Consider the following 25,441-nt stretch of genomic DNA (forward strand, 5'->3'; position numbering starts at 1 on the left):
TTAAAAAAGAATATAAAATGCACTGCGATCTTATATATCCGTTTGTAAAACATTATCCACTTTATAGCAATTAAAGCAATAAAATCCTAAATAAACCCTAGCAATTAGAAAGCAGTTTCCATTACATCGCATTTGAACTCTTTCGACCTCAAAACAATCCACTCAACTCAAAATAAACCACGTGATGACTTTTCTTATATCAACTCCATCAATTTGTACCCTTTTCCCTACATGGAGCAACCGTAACGAGATGATTCGTATATCCTCCCCTACACCCGCACCTTCATTCTCCCTTCATTGCGGCTGACGTAAGGACAAGCACCAGTCGACGCTCTGGCGGACAGGCCAACGGACATATACTCTATCCTTTCCTGACTCCCGGAGAACAACCGAGCGACTATCCGGCAATGATGACTCCCGTGCGGTATGGCATTGCAACTTTATATCTAGAATGTGTTGGCCTGCTACTATATTTTGTGGGACGGTCGTCCGGTTTCGGGTATTACAGTCACAGTGAAAGTAACCATGGAGACGGGACTAACAAACTTCTTTTGATTTTGGTGGATGGTTGTCGATGGGATTATCCGGATCAGGACAGTGCCGGACTTCCGGGATTTAGGAAGTTAGCCGAAAAGGGTGTCAGAGCACCTTATGTCACGCCAATCTTTCCAGCCAATTCTTATCCAAACTGGTATACTATCATGACAGGTGAGTACTGTATTTAAATGTAAACTTTTTAAAGTTGAGAAAAGTTTTGGAAACAATTTGTAGAATGAATAAAGTTTTCATTTTTAGAAATAACTAATAATATGAATTGTTTATAGAGGAGTCAAAATTGTTTCAAAAATGTGAACACACGTTTTTTTTTTACTTTAAAAATTTTTTGAATTATGTATTTCTTTATTTTCATTTAAACAGAAAATTATGTTTTTTTTAATAATTGTAATTTGAAATAATTTTTCAAATTACATTCATTTATATTATTTATGTTTTCAAACGACTTTTGACTTCAATCAATTTTAATTATTGTTTTTATATATGCAAATCAATATTTTTTTAGTTGCCATTACGTACTGTCGCATTTAAAGTTCAAATTTAAGGAAAAAAAGTGTTTTTCAAAAGATCTAGATGGTTAATTGTTAATCAGTTGGATAATTAGTGTGTGATTATGAAAAATTAATTTTGTATTTAGCATAAAACTTATGGAGCATGGGGCATATTTTTGGATACTAATAAAGTAGAATGAATAGAATAGAAGTTTTTTTTTAAAAAAATCTAATAGCAGAATGAATAAAAAAATCTATTATTTAATTAAAATCGCAAAGAATAACATAAAAACAGTTAGTTGAAATTTTTCTCTATTTAAAATTTTAGAACTACTCATTCCTTTATTTTCATGAAATAGAATATCAATTATTTTAATAATCGTAATAAAAGATGAGCTTTATTTTCAAATTTTCCATACTTATATTGTTTCTATATTCCATTTTATCTTGGAATAAATGTAATGAATGTGATCAATCGAATTTCTTGATTTTTGAGGCAATATTTCCTAATAGACCAACAAATCTTATCGCATTTAAAGCAAAGATCTACGAGAAAAAATACAAGCCTGTACCACGTTTTAAACTCCATTTATACATATACAGTCATTGATGAGAAATACTATATCATATGACTTTAACAAAACCTAATATTAAGCTTGGAGTTAAGCTAAACTTAAGATTTTGACTAGCTATATTTTATACTATTCCACAGTTAAGCTTGGATTACTTCTGTTAGCTATTAATTTCTTAACTAATTGGTGTACAATTATAATATGTAAATGGTTTATCTAGTTAAAATGTTGTAAAACTAGAGAGTATACAAACAGATAGTAAAATGAATCGATAATGGTAAGCTATAGTTGAATCAAGATTTTAAACATGAAATACGAAAAAAGTTTTCGAAAGTTTTTCATACTTTAAAACTTTAGAACTACTCATTACTTCAAGTTCATGAAATGAAATATTAAATTATCTGTAATTTAAATAATCATAACAGGGTGTAATATAGAACCGATAGGGGAATGTGGCGCTTTTGATCTAAATTTTAACTGCACGATAAAATTTTTAAAAAACCATGATAAACAGATAAATAAATAACAAAAATTAATTTTCCACAAATGTGCTTTATTAGAAAAAATAACTTCTGTAAATAGTCACTGCGTTAATTGATAGAGGTTCTTTACGTAAATTGTTTCGACTTCTAAATTCGCGAAGAGCGGCCGCTGCATTGGGTTGATTAAAATAAAAGAGCTTCACAAGTAACGCACGCTGTAGTAAAGTGTGACGCATTTTACAAATCAACTGGTACTTGAAATGATTTTCAATGCCCCGCTTCTTTTTTATAACTCAAAATACTGGCGCTGGTATCAACTACACCATTTGCATTTTGCATTTTGCAATTTTTCCCCCGTGTTTTATGCAAAATTTTAGCTGTCTTAAAGCGTAAAGCGCCACATTTCCCCTATCGGCAACTTTTGGAATAATTTTTTTTCGTGGATTCCTTATTCCCATGTCGTCAATAGTCCCAGTACAAATTTTGGTGGCTTTGCGACAGATAGTTGAAACTTCAGAGGTGTCTGAGTACCGTTAGTGAAAAAAAACAAACAAAAAACGCCCTGTATTATGGGATGTAGTTTCAAATCATAAACATTTATATTATTTCTATTTCAAATGTATATTGAGATAAAATTGGACGTAATTTATTTCAATGGGGTTTTTAATTTTTTACCCGATAATAGATCCCGTCACATATAAATCGACTTTAGAATTGCAATATATTGCGTATGCGTAGGGTTTGTGTTATATCCCCCCCCCGATAGATGATTAATTTTTCTTTTTGATATTTTTTTGTATTTTGATCTTTGCTCGGAAATTATTTTCTGTTTAAATATTTCATTGTTTGTATGGAATTATATTGTTGACAATTAACATGACAACACAACCACATAATAAAATAACTGTTCAAGACATACTTAACATCTAGATAATAACTGTCTTTTCTTCTGTTGTGACTTGAAGTAATTTCTGAAAATAAATTGATTCCATTGATCTCCAAAATTCGTCTTTAGTTTTTAGTTACCATCAAGACCTGTCAAAAATAACTTGCAATGAAATATTAATATATTCTTCAGTTTGATTTGATTAACAATGTCATCATTTTGATATAAAAATGTTGTTATCCAAACCTAAACTTCAAAACTAGTTAGAATTTTTCAATAAATAATATCTTTATTTTATACTAGCCGCCTTTGGTGACCAACAGGTCTACCTAAATTAATGCTTACTTTAATTTTGAATTAAATTTTTTCTGTAACTTGGTCTCTTAATAGCTATATCAGCAAAATATTTTAAAGTATTAAATTCTTTAGTCATATAACTCATTCAAATTATTATAAAGGTCTTAGACCGCTCTGTTCATTGTAATATGTATCTATCTCTCTAATTTTTGTCAGCTATAGCTAAATTTCAATTTCAAATTAGAACGAAAGTAATTAAAATTTAATAAATACGAAATCAATTTTTGTTGAAGCAAAGCATTTTTTTTAAAAAAAAAATATGAATACAGATGAGTCGTTTGGCATTGAAATTTTAGGTGCAATACAGAATAATTTTCATAATTTATACAATATCTCAAAAAATTATTCAATAAAAATTTCTCTGGTTCATCATCAAATGCAGCTTTTAGCTTTGCTTTCAAAAATTTTTAAAGAAGAAAATAATAATAATAATTTATCTTGTTTCAGTCTCTAATTATACTTAAAAAAAATATGAAAATTAAATTACATGGAGTCTTTTGGTCCGGAATTTTATTTAGCGTAATATTCTTGACGTATCAAAATTTAATTTTCTTTTAAGTTTCTATCTTTTGCAATCAAATCTGTCCGAATAATGAATATTACAATTTTCAACTACCAACTTTCTCATAATCTTAGACCAATCAGCTTGGGCGCGAGCACATTGTCTGGATCTTCTTTGAGAGGGTCGATGAAGTGATCTAAAACCATGTTTTTTATAAGGTAATAATATTCAATAGTCGCAATTTCAATCGCAATAGAATGGATTTCCCTTTTTATTTAAAAATATACGCTTTGGTCACCAGCTGGTTCGTTAAAAATATTGATTATATTCAAATTTCTTTAAATCGTGTAGACATAAGCTCATCTCCATGATTTCACATATTATCATGCATTAAAGCTGCGTTATTTGAACAGTCTCTTATATATGCTCCGTTTACTATATATATATAAATCTCTTTAATAGATATCTGTCTTATACCTTCATAGCGCTGTTGAAAGTATAATCCGTCTTATTCGTCTTCTAAATTTCGCTATATCGTGACTTCATTTTTATACGTCTCGTAAACTACATAGATATTAAAAAGAATCCTTATTTTCCTTAACCTTAAACAATGGAATAAAAGCGCAATCAGATTTGATGAAACAATATAAAGAGTTTGAACTATCAGGGAAAAATCATAATTTATAGCTGAAATCTAGAAAAAATATTCTGAAGAAAATTGCCAAAACTTAGCAAAAATTTGCATGACTATCAAATTTGCAGCATTAAAATAATATATATTTTTTTAAATTTTGAAATGGTATAAAATTTATTTTTTTTGCGATACTATTTTCAGAACTTATCGCAAAGAATGCCGAAATTTCATTTAATTTTAATATTTTCTAAATAATTCTAATAAAATCTAATTTATTTAGAATTAGTTACATTTTTTATTAATTCTAATTAATTCCTAAAATATCCCTCCAAGGTACACATTTCCGAATCCAATGTGCCAAATTTGGTATTTGTAGATCAAACGTTCTGACCTTCACAGCACCAACCTACACTCACATTCATCTTTATTATTATAAGAGACTTTTATGCTAGTTTTTAGAGCGGCACCTTAAAAATTTGCTACGAACTAGTAAATTAAGCTTCTAAAACCTGAATGGATATAAAATGATTTTTCTTATAAAGATTTAAACTGAAAATAAATTATCTACCTTCACGATTATAACATTGTCATTGGCTCAAACAAAAGAGTTAATATAATTTAAATATTTATATTATTTATATATTTAAAACAATCTTCATTATTAAGAATCATTATTGACCCGAGCTCTGGTCTGATTTCGCCAATTTTCGTTTTATATGAAAGATCATGAATTGTAAATATGTTTATGGTGAAAGCTTATAAGCCAGTTAACAGCTACGCTGCACGGGCAGTTGCTTTTGTATTGCGGTCCTGTTACTCGGCTGCGAACCGCAAGGTCTCAGGTTCTATCCTCGCTCAATTCATTTCGCCACATTGGTGACCTCGGGAAATGAACCTTCAACCTTCATACAGCTGTTGTGGCGCCATCTACCAACAGCAAACCAAAGTCGTCAGATTCATTTGACGCAGCAACCCAAAGTCGTCAGACTCACTTGGCGAAACAGCAACCACTCAGCCACATACGTTCGCCATAACGTTTTTCGCTACTCAAATAGGTACTGGCACATTAGTCTCAAAGCTAATACATCACCACTCAACACCTATATCGTTCGACTCACTGGAGGGAGAGTCTGTGATGAAAGCTTATAAGCCAGTTAACAGTTAGGCTACAAGAACAGCTGCTTTTGTATTGTGGTCATGTTACTCGGCTGCGAACCCCAAGGTCCCAGGTTCTATCCTCGCTCAATTCAATCCACTACATGTTATTAATGATCGCTTGGTTCCCATCATCCTCTAAATCCGCTGAAATCTCAATAACAATCCGTCATTGTACAATAACTCTCCTTGGCGACTAGCTGGTTCGATAATAATATTGAATAAATTAAATTAATTATCCGTTAAATTGTGCGATATAATTTTATACCCATGATTCTGCCAAATTATCAGATATTAAAGCAGTTTTATTTTAACTGCCTTACTTATGTTCTGTTTATTTTTTACATGAACTTTTATTCTGAATACATTTTCTAAATATCAGACTGTTATTGTATCTTAAATCTCTGCCTTTTTTATCTTCTTAATTTCATGGTATTATAATTTCATTTCTTTTCTCGGCTTTGTAATCATATAAATATTAAATGCAACTCTTTCTTAGCTAACAACAATGGAAGAAAATAAAATGATAAATTATTTTGTAAAACAAAAACAAAAAAAAAAAGTTTGCATTTGAGTGCAGCAATATAATCTGTTCTTTACAATTAAGTGAAAAAATATTGCCGCATTGAAAAGAGGCAGTCGACTCTCCATGGCCGAATGGTCATAGCACTGATCTCATAATCAAGAGATTGTGAGTTCGAATCCCGCTAGAGACGATGCGATTAACAGTTTGTGTAAATATTTAATTACTTGATTTTTATGCTTCTCTTTATTTCATGTTCCAGAAGATTCTGGACATTTCTTTACTTTACCAGGCAAGTGTTCTGGACTTTTCTTACTGTCTGCAGAAAAGTATTCTAGAACTTTCCCTACTAGTATAAAAGCAGAAGATTTGTCAGTCACTGTGTTCTGAGTTCAGAGTTGAGTTAACAAATTAGTTTAGCTTTACTTCTTGCGTGGGTCATTGAGTTCCACACTAGAGTACCTACGTGACAATATATATTAAACAATTACCAGTTTGAGGAAAAATTTTCACGACTATTAAATCCGTATCATTAAAAGAACAACATTTTACATTTTGAAACGTTCTATATTTTTTTTTTTTAAATTCAAGAATAGTTTTCATATTTTCACCGAAAATGAAAAAATTCAGTTTAATTTTCAGTTATGTAAATTTGCAATAAAAATTGTAAAAAATTTAATCCAAATTCACATTTTTGACCTCCAAGATATATATGCGATAAATTTGGTACAGTAAAACAAATAATGTCTGCCTCTGCAAAGCACAGCACACACGCACGCATGCATCCTTATTATTAGAAGCTATACTCTATGAAAGAAACCTCGGGAGAGATCTCCAGCCATAACCATTCTACCATTTTTCAAAAAATATTTAAAATAATGGCTCATGATCCGAAGATGCATCATCAATGGCCGGCCACATCCTATCACTATCCCAAAGCTCACAGAGACATAGCAAAATAAATTGATTTAATATAGCTCCCAACTTTAAAACTGGACATATTTCGGCAATTTTCAGGTATTTCTAATCAATCTGAATGTCGTATATGTATTATTCTTATTTCTTTTAAAATAAAATTTTTTAGTGACAAATTCGGCAAAGTTGGTTCAAACGACTAGATTATTATTAATGTGGCTCTCGAATAGCTTGTCTCTGAATGAGTATCAAAATTTAAGATAAATATATGTTTGTATTTCGAATAATTCTAGACATATTGTTTTACTTCATGGTCAAGATTATAGAGTCTTTCATCCAAAAGTAATACAAGTTTAATAATCCAAAAGTAAAATTTTTGCAATTTGTTCAAAAGAATTACAGTTTTATTCAATATCTCAAGAATGAACTTTTATTTTATCTGAAGTATAAAAGAACTATTTTAACTTAACATTCAATTTTTTTTTCTCAAACTTTAGAGGAAAAATTTTTTTTAAAAGTAAATTCCCTTGGTATCTCATTTAAACTCTAATCAAATATGCTACGTCTCTTTCCAAAATAAACCTTTGAGCTATACTTCTCCTATTCTGGATTTTGTATTACTAGTATCGTTATATTACTTGTGCCTTTTTCTGGTAAAAACATACTAGTTCTTTTTTTTTAGATACAACAAATTATTAATCTACTTTCTTCCCTTTGTAAAAAATCAGTTAAGCCTGTCTCCTGGAATTTCGGAGCTATAAATTCTCATAAGGGATGAGAAAACAATGCTATTAAAAAAAAAGAAAGGCTTAAGTATTAACCTTTTTATTCTCGACTTTAATATCCGCTTACTGAGAGATTAATTTTTTTAAACTCCTTCACTTATTCTCAATAAAGTTTTAAATCAGTGGTTTTTGCTTTATAAGCCTAAATTTCGGATATTCCTTAGTTAAGAATTGGATGGTTTGACCACCAAGTGTACATATTCATGTAGTAATAAACAATGTATTTAATAAAAGCTTTTCATTAAAAAAATTCTGAATATTATAAAAATACAATTTCTAGTTAATTTTTTAAAGAATTTTCTTATTTAATTCATTTTAAACGAGAGGAATTCCAAATAACTTTTTCAAAATCACTTCTAGATGTCGCCACTTGTTTGAATTGATAATTTAATTAATTTATTTATTTAATTTTTCAAAATAACTTCTAGATGGCGCCACTTGTTTGAATTGATAATTTAATTTATTTATTTATGATTGAAGTTCTAAAATATTAAATATCAAATTGTCATCTAAAACATTTCGGAAGTCTTATATGTAAGAAACTGAATGAAAAAAATAATATTAATTCCTTCTTCACAAAACGAATTGTTGCAAGTTGAATTAAAATAAATACAGATATTTTCTAGATGAATTTCTGGTATACTAACACAATATGACGCGTTATGCTCCAAAGTACAATGAAATGAGCTAAGTATGGAATTTGGGTTCAAAGGTTAATTCATCCATCATTGGATCCGAAAAGTGATATAGGCCTATAACGTTGGTAATAAGAGCATGTGTAAGACAGACTTCATTTGTGTCAGTCAATGTATTTCCATGCTATCACATTCATATGGTCATAAATATATAGACCGACACACAATACATCACAAATATATTTCGAAACACATATGAAATTTTAATAATAAATCTATATGTTTAGTTTAACCCATATAGTTAATCTAGTTCTTGAGTTATAGAGCAGTCAGTTGCAAAATATTGAGAAATGTTATATTATTCACTATTAAACAATGAAATGCAAATATTGTTTAATATCGTACAATATTGTTCAATATGTGTTCATTACTGTTATCATAGACAAACTTCTCATAAATGCATTTCATAAGAAATATGCAAATTCATCGAGAAGATCACAACAAATTTCTTATGTGTAGTTCATTTCGTTTAAGAATAACCATTCTCCTTGACAGATTGACAGATATAATTTCAAAAATTTGAAATTAAGAAATCCATCAAAATGTCTAGGTCAATTTTTAACGATTGCTATACTTTTTCATTGCACATCCTGTAAAAGAAGATGAAAAACTGAAGTCAATATAAGTTAAGAGCACTCAGGGAAAATAATGATGACAAAAAGACTTACGTCAAAAATAAACAATCTTAAAAGATATTATAATACATATATTCGTAAGTAAAAATGATTAAATGACAATGTTTTGAAATCGTGTTGAGCATTAATTAAAGATTGTAAATTATAATGATTATAAATGATAGGTCATTTATTTCCAGCATCTATAGATAGAACCAGTAAAACACAAATGAATAGAAGGCTGTGAAAAATGAAACAATGAAAATATTATGTTTTTTTTCAATAGAAATAAGCAACTTCTGGAGTATAAAAGCAGCATATTCGATAACAACGCCTAAAATTTAACTTTTGTGACTTCTCCCATGCGCATAATAATGATGTATTTCGTTATATTGAATCTCGTGGATATCTCAAAGAGTGCTGTGTTTCAGTATACAACCCCTAAACATCTCGGAGGTGCAGGTCAGGTGAACAAACTTCATGAATATGATTATATATGACGCATCCAATAACGTTCTAAAAAAATAAAGCCGTTATGATTGGGATGATAAGAAATGTTTCATTTATTTTCTGTGCATTGCAGTTACAGTCATGTTAAGGAGTAACGATATTACTTACTGCTTTCCTGTGGCATTCTGTTTTAAAAGAACAAATTTTTAATCTCTCTTTTTACAATAAATTAAAATCAATCAGAAAGCCAAATCAAGTAGCTATTTTTATAAAAGAGGATATTTTCTTCCACAAGTTTTACAATAATATAGGGTGAATCCTGAAGCACACAGAGAAGAATCATTTGCCTCACCATTTTTTGTCATATCTCATATCCACTTGCTATTCATCAATAAAAAAAAGCTAAATAGAAGTAAGATAAAGAATAAGAATAAAGAGTACTGTGTGTCAGGATACATCCACTAAATATCTTGAAGGTACAGATCAGATGAACGAATTTCATGAATATGAGAATATATGACTCATCAAATGATTTTCTAAAATAAATAAATAAAGCCGTTATGATTGGGATGATAAGAAATGTTTCATTTATTTTCTATGCATTACAGTTACAGTCATGTTAAGGAGTAACGATATTACTTACTGCTTTCCTGTGGCATTCTGTTTTAAAAGAACAAATTTTTAATCTCTCTTTTTACAATAAATTAAAATCAATCAGAAAGCCAAATCAAGTAGCTATTTTTGTAAAAGAGGATATTTTCTTCCACAAGTTTTACAATAATATAGGGTGAATCCTGAAGCACACAGAGAAGAATCATTTGTCTCACCATTTTTTGTCATATCTCATATCCACTTGCTATTCATCCATAAAAAAAAGCTAAATAGAAGTAAGGTAAAGAATAAGAATAAAGAATACTGTGTGTCAGGATACATCCACTAAATATCTTGAAGGTACAGATCAGATGAACGAATTTCATGAATATGAGAATATATGACTCATCAAATGATTTTCTAAAATAAATAAATAAAGCCGTTATGATTGGGATGATAAGAAATGTTTCATTTATTTTCTATGCATTACAGTTACAGTCATGTTAAGGAGTAACGATATTACTTACTGCTTTCCTGTGGCATTCTGTTTTAAAAGAACAAATTTTTAATCTCTCTTTTTACAATAAATTAAAATCAATCAGAAAGCCAAATCAAGTAGCTATTTTTGTAAAAGAGGATATTTTCTTCCACAATGTTTTACAATAATATAGGTTGAATCCTGAAGCACACAGAGAAGAATCATTTGTCTCACCATTTTTTGTCATATCTCATATCCACTTGCTATTCATCCATAAAAAAAAGCTAAATAGAAGTAAGGTAAAGAATAAGAATAAAGAATACTGTGTGTCAGGATACATCCACTAAATATCTTGAAGGTACAGATCAGATGAACGAATTTCATGAATATGAGAATATATGACTCATCAAATGATTTTCTAAAATAAATAAATAAAGCCGTTATGATTGGGATGATTAGAACGATATATGTAGACTTTTGAGAGAAGGCATATCGTAATTCAATTCTAAAGATTTGCGTCATGCAAAACTGTGTTAAATGATTTAACATCCTTTTTTAATTCTTTATTAAAGCAAGAAAGAATAAAGTTCACAATCATCTCATCGCATGCAAATTAAATAACTACGATTAATTCTGGATACTAAATAAATAAATATATGTTCACGGGATATATTTGTTGAAATAGTAATGTTACATATCCAATAATATCTAAATGAAATATTAGCGTACGGGATGACAACTGTTGATTCCTCATTTCTAATATCATCATTCATTCTAGAATAATGGATAAGGTCACTAAATGTAAACTATTGAATATCTTTGACTTTACAGAACGCAGCCCCTATTTGAAATCTGTTTGCGACTCGCGAATTTCTCTTAATACAAGGATTTTCGTCGATATATATATATTGTCTGTTTGTTACCCTTCCATACATAATATGTAGCCTGAATGGCAATGCTTACATTAATGTCATTGAACATGGTAGAGGCAAGATAGATGATATATTATTAACAATTAGAGATCCATACCTGAATAATTTGATCAGTTCATTCAACAGGTGACCATTTATGAGGCAGTCGCGAGATTCTATTTGCCATAAGCAATAGATTAAATAATTTTCTAGTTGAGATGGTTTACTTAAACTTCTCCAGGTTAAATTATTATTTGTTAATTAAAAATATATTAATAATTTATTTAATATTTAATAGTTGTTATATAAAATTTATTAATTAATATTTGCTCATAATGATATATTTAATGCATCAATCATTAATATTCAAACCATGTTGCCATCTAGGAATGTGCAAGTATAATACGAATACAAATGGCAACATTTTGCCATATTGATTAATAAAAGAACATGAATCTGGCGATACCATTTGATACCAATTTTACTGGGCAGAAAAGTGTGAAATTAATTAGAATTTCTTTATTTCAACCAAAAATTTTTTAGATTTATTACGCTCTAGATTATTTATTTCTTATCATTAATTAATTAAAATGTGTGCCATATTTTTGCATCATTTATATGTGTTCGGATTAAGTTGCCATTTAGTAATATGTAAGTGCTACAGGAATTCAAGTGGTTATATCTGTTGGTCAATAAAAAAAAATTATACCTTTTGGTTTTACTGGCCCAGAGATGGGTTAAATTAACTAGATTTTTTATTATTTCAACAAGAAGGCTCCAAATTCCTTTTTATACATTATTTATTCATTTCCATCCTCATTTCTTCACTAAAAAAAGGGTATAAGAGTTTCAAAATAATGAGCATACAATTTCGACTACTAAAGAAAAGAATATATAAAACAATATTTATTTGGAACTAATTAGGACTAAATGAAACCTATCATTCACTCATTATTTGCTTCGCAGTAACTTAAATAACTTATAAAACAGAATAGTATTTAGCATAAAACCCTCATAAAATCATGAAACATGTTCTTTATGCTGAAATTCTGCGCAAAGACATTTTTTTTTTTTTTTTTTTTTTTTTTTGTCGATAGACCTTCTTTTCTTTGTTAGATGCATCATTCACATGTCTTTCTTTTTGGTCAGACCCACATTGCACTTTTTATTTTCTTGTACACAAAGTATACAGAAAATTTTATTATCATGAAAAATTAAAAAAAATAAAAAGCGAACTTGACATTTTGACAATTTTTCACATGTGCGATATTTTAATCATTATGTGTGTCCGTCTGTCTATTGATAACTCAAGGATTAAGAAAAGAGGAACTCAAAAACACTTTGAACCATATGGATGAAATTGGTATATGATCTTCCGATTAAATATGTAGATTTTTACCAATTGTTAAACGAAATTCAATCTGAGGAAATCATCTGTCTGGTCATCCGAGCACAAATGAGAACGATAGCTACAAAGCATTACGAATTAAATAAATTAAACACGATGGAAAGTTTCCGCACCTAAAATACAGATTCTTATGAAATTTTGAGCTATATCTGCCGGCGTCCTGGCATAGGGGTAGCGCGTCTTCCCCGTGATCTGTGCGTCCCGGGTTCGAGTTCCAGTTTGGGCATGGTTGTTCTTCTGTTGTTCTATCTGTGAGATGTGTGAATGTGCCCTCCTGTAAAAAGGGGTTATGCAAGCGAATGAGTGATGCGTGAGTGGCAAAGTCGTACTCTTGGCCCTAGTTGGCGCTGCTATAAAAAATAAGAGACGTTCCCCCTCAGGCTTAAATCGCTGTCTTCGTAACAGTGGACGTGTCAGTGGCAAGTGCCATAAGAAACAAACAAACAAACTATATCTATCAAAAGATGACCGTTTGACTGTCTGTACTTAAGCAATCACGTCAATCAATTCATATTGCTTTGAAATAAATCCAAGAACGTATCCGTATGTCATTGTGACTAAAACTGTTGTTCCCAATCAAATTTTTATTTCAATGGTTTCAATTAGTAAAACTGTTATATCCACGTCAAAAATCTAAATCTCTCAGCTTTTGTACCCCAGTGGTTTGCACGGTATTCGCAGTCTCAATGCCCTCAGTTTTATGCGAGGGAAAGGGGCATAAAATCAACACTGGAGAAAATACGAAAATGCTTTGAGAAGACCATTTTTGCTGATTTTCTTTTCCTGTGAATCATTCACATAGCACATTTTTTTTTTTAAAATTTCCGTTTTGAAGGGCATCATTCACATGGCGTTTGTTCTGGATAATAGAAACCAGAACTAATGATGTTAGCAATAATTGCCAATTCCGAGAGATTTTTATTCCGCGGCTCGTATAACAGCAGAGCATGCTGCGCGATGTTTGGCAGTATGTTTTAAAATTATATATTAACCGCTTTGGTTATCAGTTGTTTCACCAGTAACAGTGATTGACTTTACTTATTTTTATTATTAAATTATTTTATTTTTTTTTTGTCGCGTGACTATTTTAAGCCAAATTTCTGCACAGTAGCTTTTGAGGGTAAAGACCCCTGAGCACCCGAGGGGAGAAGCTCAAGCGAAGAGAGCACACACACACTCGCTTGCACAACCCCTTTTTACAGAGGGGCTCATTCACGCACCTCACAGAGAGAACACAAGGAAGAGAACAACCATGATCGAACCAGGACTCGAACCCAGAACGCCTAGATCACGAGGAAGACGTGCTATCCCTAGACCAGGACGCCGGCCATCTAATTTTTATAAGGTACTTTAGAAGTTCATGATAGAAAAAAAAAACTGGTGAGATTTAAGTTTCGGTTTTTGAGAATTTTCTTATTAACATCATTCTCTGAAATGCTTTTTTAAATAAACCAGTCATGAGTTAAGCTAACAGAAAATGAATGTTCTTTGAAACATTGATTGTTTCTTCAAAGATGAATCATAATCGTTATAAATTCTTGAACTATTTGACTTTTCCAGTTCTCCTGGATTATAGGTAGCTTTACCTTCAATGATGATGATGTCTTGTCCGCGTTTCCACAGAAAGGGGGGGTGCAGTAGCTTCTGAGGGGAAAGACCCCTGAGCATCCGAGGGCAGAAGTCTACCTTCTAGCTCATATGAAGATGAAACCCACACATTCGCTTGGGCAACCCCTTTTTACAGGGTGGTACATTCACACACCTCACAGATAGAACACAGATGAAGAACAACCATGCCCGAACCGGGATTCGAGCCCGGGACTCCCAGATCACGGGGAAGATGCGCTACCCCTATGCAAGGACGCCGGTTTCACTTCAATTATATATCGTATATATAATGTATTAAACATTTATGATCACTTCAAGAAAATATTTTTGAGCATCAAATTGTCTTATTGTGACATCGAAATCGTATTATTTAAACAGATTTTGATCTATTTTGTTAATGGCATATATGAACTTTATAACAGAGTCAAAATTTATGATATTACAATACATTATAAGATTAAATATCTGGAATTGCATATTGTCAATTGCGGTAATATATTATTATATTTGTTTTGTCATTCGAAATATGATAATCTTCATTCATTTCAACAATAAAAGAAAATCTTGCAATTAACAGTGTGATGAAGCAATAAAAATATTTTTAATTTCATTGAAAGAATGGAAATATTTTTTTTAAAAAACAATAAAAAATTTTAGAAAATATTGCTTGAAAATTTTTATTAATAACATTATAAAGGCATTTTTTTTTATTTTGAAATGGTATACACATCAATATTGCAAGGTGAAATTTTCTGGTGATCACAGGAAAATACTAAAATGTCGTTTAATTTCTAATTAACCAAAATTCTAACTAAAATTTCAAAATATTGTTCCATATCCACCTCCAAAAGTATAATTGTATGAAACTTGGTATCTCTAAATTAAATGACTTATCACGTAGAAGGTCGTATCATTGTATATATTATATAGCTTAATATTGTACAATATAATTCACCGGGATTCTTCAGAGAAATATTAATTATAAAATATTTTACATAATCTACATATTGGAATTATATAGTGTATTTCATTAATAAAATATTCCACTTACATTTTGAAAATATTAATTTTATTAAGCTAAACTATTACAATATTCTTAATGTTAATTATATAAGACTTACATAACATATTCTTTGAAAGAATTAGTTTGCAGAATAAGTGAAATCCCAGTAGTTTAATTAATCATTCCGAAAGTTACGAATGCCAAATATACTAAAAGTTCTCGCTATTTCCTCAGGCTATTGACAAAATCCTCACCGGCGTATTGCTTGCTTACTTAATGACAAGTCTGAGACAGGCAGACAGCATGATACCGAAGGCCAGACAGAAGTTAATAAATTGGCTTACAGATTGGTTCAATACCGCAGTGCTATTAAGGTCATCTGAGGCGCACGGAATGAAAAATTGGGATACCTCCACAATTCCCTGTTGAAGGCGTGAAAAGAAGGCATTACTTCGGTAGCTTTGTAGATTAAAAGATTGATGAAGGCGTCTGCTGGATTTGTCTGTCAGACGGAGATGCATATTCTAAACATTCTGAATTGATGGCAAACGTAACGAAATAAGATGCAATGAGAGTTGTCATAAACAATCTATCAATTTCAAGAAAACGTTATTTGTCTTGAGCGAAGAATATTTGAGGTTAGAATGAGTTAAATAATATGTTTGTCTCAAATGATTAATGAATATGGCAGAAAATTTTGATTCCTTTAGAATTCAGAGAGTTGAAATTAATTTACCTGTTACTATTCCATACTTAATTTATTATTACATTAGTTTTCTTGAGTTAATGTTTTTCTTGAATTTATATGAATTATTATATAAGGAAATTTAATTTTGTAGCCTAATGTAGTAATCATATAACGTAATAAACTTTCATAAGATTATATGTTGGAAAAAAATACGAGTAACCTTCCCAACATTTTCAATTAATGCAATTTCAATGCAATTAATAAAAGATTTATCCATCTATAGCATAAATTTGTGAATCATGAACTAGGCCACGGTTGCTATAAGTACTCAGATTTTTATTTTTATAACCCCGGACATACATTTTCTTCACACATCTTTAATTTTCGTTACTACACATGCTTATGTTGTAGTAAAGAAAATTAAAGATGGGTTCTGCACTCTTTTTTTGGATTGATTGTTTCCCAAAACGGTTGTTTTTTCTTATGGCACTTGTCATAGACAAGTCCGCTGACAAAATCAGTGATTTTAATTCGAGACTTTTTTTTTGGCGTCTCTTGTTTCAGTAGCGTCACCTAGGACCAAGAGAGCGACTTAGCTACTCATAAGTCACAACCCTTTTTACAGGGTGAACTTCATTCATACATTTCATTCACAGATCATAATTTAGACCTGAATCAGAGAACGATCATCTCTGAACCATTACCCCTTTGGTATTATCTCGAGAACTTTCTGACCACGACAGATTTATAAGTGCACCAACCACTTTATACATGGAGAGTCTTCGGCCGGCGATGTTCGAACTCACTACACAATGGACGCAAGTCCAACGCCCTGCCAACCAGGCTATCACGGCCTGCCGAATGTAATACAGAAATATGATTTAAAAACCAAACTACTTACTAAATTTAATTTATTATTTTTGGGTTATTCCGTCTACATGCCAACAAAAGTACATGCAAACAAATGATCAATCTTCAGCAGAATTTGATAAGAAATTATAATTTGTATATTAAAATTATACACCGAATTTCAGTTATTTATTTCGTTATATTTTAGAGTTATTGCCTTTACTAGCAAAGACAGACGGGCAACCCTTTAACGAATAAGGGCTCAATATTTGATACGATCTAAACTTTCGATGATGAATATTTATATTAAATTTTTTGCTTACCTAGCTGCTCTTTACTTTTTCATTTATCGGGTTGATATGCACTTTAAAAGCTAGATATACATACTCCATGCAAGTGGATTTCATTCAGAAATGTATAGAAATCAACAAATTTGGTGTAAGACTAATTACCAAATTTCATCCGTCGAATAATTCCAAGAGTTTTTTTAACTGTCATATTAACTGGCAGACAAACATGATGCCAAAAATGTTTTTTTTTTTTTTTCAAATCAAGGAAATCTAAAATGTTCAGATTTGTCAAAATCACAAATTCAGATTTTTTTTTTTTTGATGATGATTACAATTTTTTTTTTTTTTTTTGCATATTTTGCATATGAGAAGTAACCAGAAATATCAAACAATTTTATCATCAAGTCTAAAGCACAAGATGAGGAAAAAATTCATTCATAAGAAGTCTCTCTGTACAAATAAGGTGCACAGGTTAATTACAAAATTTAAAAGGCTAGATGGATAAAATTTGGAATGCAAATTGTACTTAAAGTGAAGATATGTATCAAATTTTGAAGAACATTTTACAAGGTTCTGTACTTTCGTTTTTCTATACTTTCATTTGTATAAAAAAAGTGATAACTTAAAACCCAATGACATAGAAATTGACATTGATAAAACCCACTGAAACTTAGTACACTGTTTTAGAATTTTAAGAATAGATTATTGTTATATTTTGAATTAAATCCACCAAAGCGTTGACCATCTGTCGGTCAATGAATGTTCAAGACTGCAAAAGTGATAATTCAGAAACGCATACGACTTACGTTTAGAAAATTGATGCATTTTTTATTACAAAAATTGCAGCCCTTTGTCAATGTTTCATTTCTTTCGGTCGATAAAAAGACATTTAAAATGTAGCATTAGTTTTCTTCTTTATAATACGAAACACAAAACACCCATATACCGACTCTGAATACATTAGAGTCATATAATTTTAATAACATTACACTTGATCAATGACAACATAGTCCTATTAAATATATAGCTTTCGATTCTTATATCCTAATATCCATGGCACTTTAAATTCACTTTCATATTCTTCATGTATTTGATGAAATAATAAAAACGTTTTCAGTTTAATTGTAACATGCTGTAGAAAATCATTCAAAAAATAATTTTTAAAAATTGCCGAAATTTATAAACTCGTATAAACGTTGAACTTATATTTACTTTTTACTAAAGGTTATTTAAGTTAAACGTACGTAGTTGCATTATACAAAAATTTGTTAGTAATAAAATTAATGAAAAATGATGTCACGAAATTACAAATCTTCATAATATATTTTTATTTATCTACTTAATATTAGAATGTTGTTGTTACTAACGACACTTTACTAGCCCACTGACAGTTATTTGTCAGAGATTTAAGCCGAGGGAGCGTCTCTTGTTTTTTCAGTAGCGCCAATTAGGGTCAAGAGTGCGACTTAGCTACTTCATGCGCCCCATTTGCTGGCACAACCCGTTTTTTTACATAGCGGCACACTCACATACACAACACAGAAGAAGAGCAACCATGCCCAAACCGGGACTCGAACCCGGTACGCATCACGGGGAAGACGCGCTCCCCCATACCAGTACGTCGGCTATATGTTCGTACTACTGATATTACGAATTTCTGTATCATCTGGTCTTGTGACTGAGTTGTGCTAAAATTTTGTTACACAAGCAAACAAAATCTAGCTATATGATTGTTATCTGGAGGTGCATTTCGTATTCTGAATCAGGCTTTTTCTAGAAATCAGCGTTTCTCATAATGAATTGATTCTGTTTTTACTCCACTCTTGGCACCCGTAAGAGCTTATGGAGGATCACTGTGTTAGGGATCATTGCTTTTGCTTAAATGGGCTGTCATACAAAACACCAGTACACTCATAAACATAATGATCCATAAAAACGCATTATCCTTTATTAATAGCAGAAATAGAGATAGAGATTAAACTAATTATTAATTTATAGTAATTGGTAATTTGACTTATTGTAATTGAATTAAGGGATTTATTAATTAAACGAGATAAATTAAATATATTATTACCATTGAATTATTGTGTGGTTAAAATAATACTCGGTTTGTAGGTGTACGTGGAATAAGTCCAGGATGCTCAAAAAGAGGTAGCAACGTTTTATTATGCAAGAAAATTCGAATATACTATATCAAAACATTGCCAAAATAAACTGGAGAACATGGCTATACACAATCATTATGTAGCTTTTAAATAACCGCAGCAGCTCAAAGCATTCAGAGAGAAATAGACAGAGTTCAACATCCCAAAAAGGGAATTCGCCCTATTACCCGCTTTTCCCGATTCGAATGGCTACAATATTACTCCATTTCTCTTTTTATAGCTTCCGTGACCTGGTTACGAATGCTCTAGAGCAAACACGAGAACTCAAGATCTAATGAATCTTTCGCCAAGATTCTCGATTATTCTAGAACCTTCATTTTGTCACCGACGTTGCCAAATTCATCGCCAAATGATTTTCAATTCCTGGAATCATCGATTCCTCACCAGAATAAAGTGCAGGCAGAAATGTATCAGATTGGTAACAATATGTGATCTTGAAAACGCATAAATATATGCATTGAGTCATTCGTCGTACATTCTGCGTAATCTCCATACTTAGTGTCATTTGAATTCATCATTTTATTGAATTTATCAATTCTTGTTTGGCTGTTTTCAAAAACTGTTCTTTTATTGATAAATAATTTCATTACATGTGGAACAAGAAATGTTTACAGTTTTGAAGATTATGTAGTCTTCCAATATAGACTATTTTCTATTTATAATTATTTAAACTTCTACAAACTACTTTTTAAATAATTCTACTCAATAATGATAACAAAATCTGATTCAACATATTATTTGCGATTTTGAAGAGGGAAAAAAAGTAACATTTCAACCTATAACATCAATCAATATGGATGGATTGAAATAATTTGTGGATTAATCAAATCGATTTAAAAGTACTATTTTTTATAGCAAATATTTTCTTCATGTTAACTGGAAGAAATAGAGTATTATAATGAGACTACATAGATAATATAATATTGTTATATGAACATGAATGATGTTTACTAATAAATTTTCATAAGCATTTGATATAGTGCTTATTATTCATCGATCTAAATATTCTAAAGAAAGAGATGCAAAATAATATTTCGTATATGTTGAGAATAAAATTGAAATATTCTTAAAATGAAGAGTTTACTGGCATTGAATCGATTTGTATTGAATAATATGCTTTATAATTTAGAAAATATGAATTATTCAAAATCATCTATTCTAGTACTGAAAACGAATGTGCGCGTGTTGCTCTGGCGCTTTATTGATAAGACAGTTTAATCTACAACCACTATATTTAGCACTTATATGCCATCTTGGGGCGGCGTTTTTGAAATTTTAATTAATTAAAATTAAGTCGAATTCCATTCGTTTAGGGAATAATTTTCTAAAAATTATTGCACAAAAATTAGTTTTACACCGTTTTAATTTTTTTTAAAAAAATTTTTCCCTTTTCTGATGCTAATTTAACAACAATGTACAGATTTTTCTGAATTATCATATATTTTGAAAAAAAGTTTATACATTGCATTGAAATTCAAACTGTTTTAAATGTAACATGTAATCAAATGTGTTATTTCACAATTTCCTTTCATTGCTGAAATCTAAGGTAGAAAAAAAATCTGTTGAGTATCTTTGCAGCTTATAAAAAGAAATAAAAATTAAATTAAAACACACCGGAATTAAGAAGAGAGTTGCATTTTTAATGATTTTATGATATTATGAAATTGGATTCCATTGGAAAGTTCGTGTACACAATACGTATAGCACCTGTAAGATAATTAAAATAACACTTTTTTTAATTTCTAATAACTTTTTTAATTTCTAATAATATAATCCTAACGATTTCTCTGAAATCAAATATAATTAATATCCCTGGTGAATCGGCTAGTCTCCAAAGACAACTAAAATAATATAATGTAAAAAAAATATTTATTGTCTTTCAAGAAGCTGAAGTAAAATAGCATATAAATGAAAAGACGCATAATCGAATTTTTAATAAACATTTATTGTAACAAATGGAATATTAATAACAAAATTTCTTTCAGTGATAAATTATTTTTAATTCTTAAAATTTTGTAATGAAATATCGGGATATAAAAATTTAATGTAAAAATAAATAATATTTACATTTTTATCATAACGGGAAAAAAATCCATTGTTGTATATACTGAATATCAAGTATATATTTCTTATTTTATACTAGCCGCCTTTGGCGAACAGCCGGTTCGCCAATATTAATGCTCGTTAAAATTTTAATAATTAACTATTTTATGTAATTCCTACTTTAATAGCTTCTTCATTAAAATATTTTAAAACTTCGAATTTCAATTAACTCAGAATATTATAAAGGCCTTCAGTCATAACGTAATCTGTATCTCTCCAATTTTCTGTTAGCTCCCGTAGAATTTATGCTTTAAATTAAAGTGGAAATGATTAATTTGCAATTAATATAATAATATTTTTTACTGAAACGAAGCATTTTTTTTAAAAAAAATATGAGTACTGAAAACAGAGTCGCTGAGTATTTAAACCTTATGGGCACTAAAGAATATCTTTCTTAATTTATGTAATATCTCAAGAATTTGTCAGCAAAATTTTTTCAGATTTTGTGTGCATGTAGGAGTTATAAATGCATTTTGTTATAAATTTAATCGTTAATTAATTTAATTGATGTTTGACGTGTTGATTATTTGTGAGTATTAAGCATGGTATAAGGAGTTGAATTAAGTTCTTTAATGGGTTTTTTCCCCATTAGTTTTTGTGAAATAAAAGTTCACAGAAGAATGTGGAAAAATGTTTTCACATTTTCCTATACTATCTTTTAAATTATCACCAGATAATTTATCAACTCTTAATGCATCAATTGTGAATAATTCCGTAGTCAAGATATCATTATCCCATTTCAAATGTCCTTAGAAATTGATATCTGCTTTCAAGAAATTTCAGTCTTCTTGAAACCCGAAAAGACCATATAACCGAAAATTGAAGTCATAAAACGAAGTACTTCATCATTATAATGGTTACTATTAAATCAGGAGACGATGTATAAATGCGAAATGTAAAGGATACTGATTATATATAATGCAAACTGATACTATGTTTCAAATTGAATAGTGCTTTCGGAATGATGGTGTTCGATATCGGTGGAATACTTGCTAAATACTGTAATGTCTAGCTCAGGCAGGCGCTATAAAGTAAGTCAAAATTTGACTGATCTAAAGCTTGGATCAAATATATACTTATATAAAGCTCAGTGTGTGTGTGTGTGTGTGTGTGTGTGTTGGCACTCTACAGGCCAGACCGTTCGACCTACAGCTACCAAATTTGGCACATGTATATTTTAGAAGTCGAGAATGTGCACCTGGGGTCCCTTTTTTGAATTTTTAATTAGAATTTTAATTATTAATTAAAAACTAACTTTCCCGCCAAAAAAAATCTTTTCATTTCCCCACCGTCAAATGAGTAAGGCTTCAGTTTTTCTTTTTTTTCCACGCTAAAGAGGAGAGGCTTAAGAAATTTTCGGCAGATTATTTCAAAGGATTCTGTTTATTTTCTTAATGTTTGATGCATTTAAAATTAAACATTGTTAATGAATCGATCTTTCAGATTCATTCTGAAGTACTTTTGAATTAAAATAAAACAGAATAAAGGAAATTAAAAATTTCTAATCCTCATAGCATTACCCCAACTGAAGTAGAAAATTCACACATTTGCATTACCATAATTGGCGTTGAAAATTCACGCATGTGCATTGTGTTCGGATTGTTGACAAATATTTTCAACGGATACGGACTTGGTTTTGAAGGTTTAATATGTTTTCGACAGATTATTTCAAACGATTCTGTTTATTTTTTTAGTGTTTGGTGCATTTAAAACTGAACATTGTTAATGAATCGATCTGTTCGTGATGAATCTGAGAAAATTTTGTTGGAAACTTCTTGAGATATTATATAAATTAAGAAAAATATTCTTTAGTGCCCATAAGGTTTAAATACTCAGCGACTCTGTTTTCAGTACTCATATTTTTTTAAAAAATGCTTCGTTTCAGTAAAAAAATAGTATTATATTTATTGCAGTTTAATCATTTCCACTTTAATTTAAAGCATAAATTCTACGGGAGCTAACAGAAAATGAGAGAGATACATATTACGTTATGGCTGAAGGCCTTTATAATATTAGGAGTGAATTATATGACTATTAAAATTTGAAGTTTCAAAATATTTTGATGAAGAAGTTATTAAAATAGGAATAACATAAAATATTTAATTATTAAAATTTTAGCGAACATTAAGATTGGCGAACCGGTTGGTTGCCAAAGGCGGCTAGTACTTAATAATAGAGAAGATCAAAGCAAATTTGACATATAAGAAAGAAGAATTACTATTTCATAATGTGGTGAAGATCAACGAAATTATACTTGAAAGTTTGAGTGAGTCTGTTGTAGAAGACGTTTATAATTGTTGCTGTAACAGTACTTGTGTTGTGCTATTAGTTTCAATTTGTTAATTTAAAACGATAATACTTTTTAAAGTTGATTATCTGTGTAATTTATTGCGAAAAAGTGACTGGCTGATCTTTCAAAGCGAATGCTCATCGTCTGTCCTTAAAAGCCCGTAGGTTGAAACCTCGCTAAATAGCGGTACACACTATTTAGTATCAAATGTAAGAAATTTTTCGTAGCATTGTTTAAAGTTGACTTTATACAGCTAAGATCATGGATCAAGTATTCATGGTTAAAAGGGAAGTGTAGCATATTACGTTTGTCAAATCTCGTTTTTGCACCTCGGTGTCATATGAGTTTGAGGCCTGACGTAGCTTCTATTTATGGTGATAGATTCTCTTCCTGCCATTTCATGAATCAAGTGACCATGGTTAAGATGAAATGTTCATCTTCTGTTTGACAAATCCTCCTTCAAGCCCTTGTATGGTATCTGAGGTTTTATATCGTATTTGTGTGACTTAGTTTTCACGAGGGGGGGTAGGGAATTGCTTTCCTACAACTTTTTCAGACGAAACTGGAGCACATAATGGTTTGCATAAGTCAACCATCTAACTCTCCGACCCGCCACGAAGGCACATGGATTTAAACCATAAAAACTGATTGACCAGACCGCTGCAACAGCAACATTGGCGGGAACTGTGGTTGAGTCCTAAGGGCCATCACCGGCCACGGTACAACCCTCCCCGAAGGAAGTACGTCCCGTCATCGATGGGAGGAGTCAGATCCCCCACCTATTAGTGTACCTTCCAGGGTGGCGTGATCCAACCACCATGCCGGAAGCATCTCATCCTCATTTCGAGGTGCCCCCCCCGGGGTCTTAATGGTTTGCATAAAGAAAACATACAACTACATCAATCGAGGGAAAAAAATTCATTGAGGCTTAATAAGGTAATTATTGAACTGTATCTTTCTTTCCCCAGTCCCATTCCAATTCATGTTCTTTAGTCATGTCAATACATGCCATGTCTTAACCCACTAAGTCACTGATTTGTATCAATTATAAGATTTGGCCATTTGCTTCAATTATAATATTTGGCCATTTGCTTCGATTATAAGAGTCTGAAGCATAATGTATGCTTTCAAATATAGTTACGGAAACAAATTTAAAAAAAAAAAAACTTGTCCTCCAACTTTTAAAAATACCTCTACAATCTTTTTATTTTATGTGAAAGTTCATAACACCGTAATAAGCCATGAGGAGTCACCACTTCCTTATCAACCCCTATTTTCGAAAGAAATCTCAATAACTATTTCACTATGCGTACTCTACGAGAAAAATATCATGACACAGTTACACCAGTCCCAATCATTATACCGATTTCAATAATTTTTATTTCAATAGAAAGTTTATAACATTTACATACGTCATCAAAAGTTATTTGCTCTCCACCTT

General features: G+C 30.6%; 1 protein-coding gene across 1 annotated transcript in view; it reads left to right on the forward strand.

Annotated features, from left to right (window-relative positions):
* Positions 1–344: 344 nt before the first annotated feature.
* LOC129975964 (glycerophosphocholine cholinephosphodiesterase ENPP6-like) overlaps positions 345–25,441 on the forward strand; it is a 308,125-nt gene continuing 283,028 nt past the window's right edge. Inside the window, exon 1 of the mRNA XM_056089272.1 lies at positions 345–708. Coding sequence (XP_055945247.1) covers positions 408–708 — 301 coding nt within the window. The 5' untranslated portion in view covers positions 345–407. The remainder of the gene's footprint in view (positions 709–25,441) is intronic.

This window comes from Argiope bruennichi, chromosome 7 (assembly GCF_947563725.1).
Source record: "Argiope bruennichi chromosome 7, qqArgBrue1.1, whole genome shotgun sequence".
Lineage (NCBI taxonomy): Eukaryota > Metazoa > Arthropoda > Arachnida > Araneae > Araneidae > Argiope > Argiope bruennichi.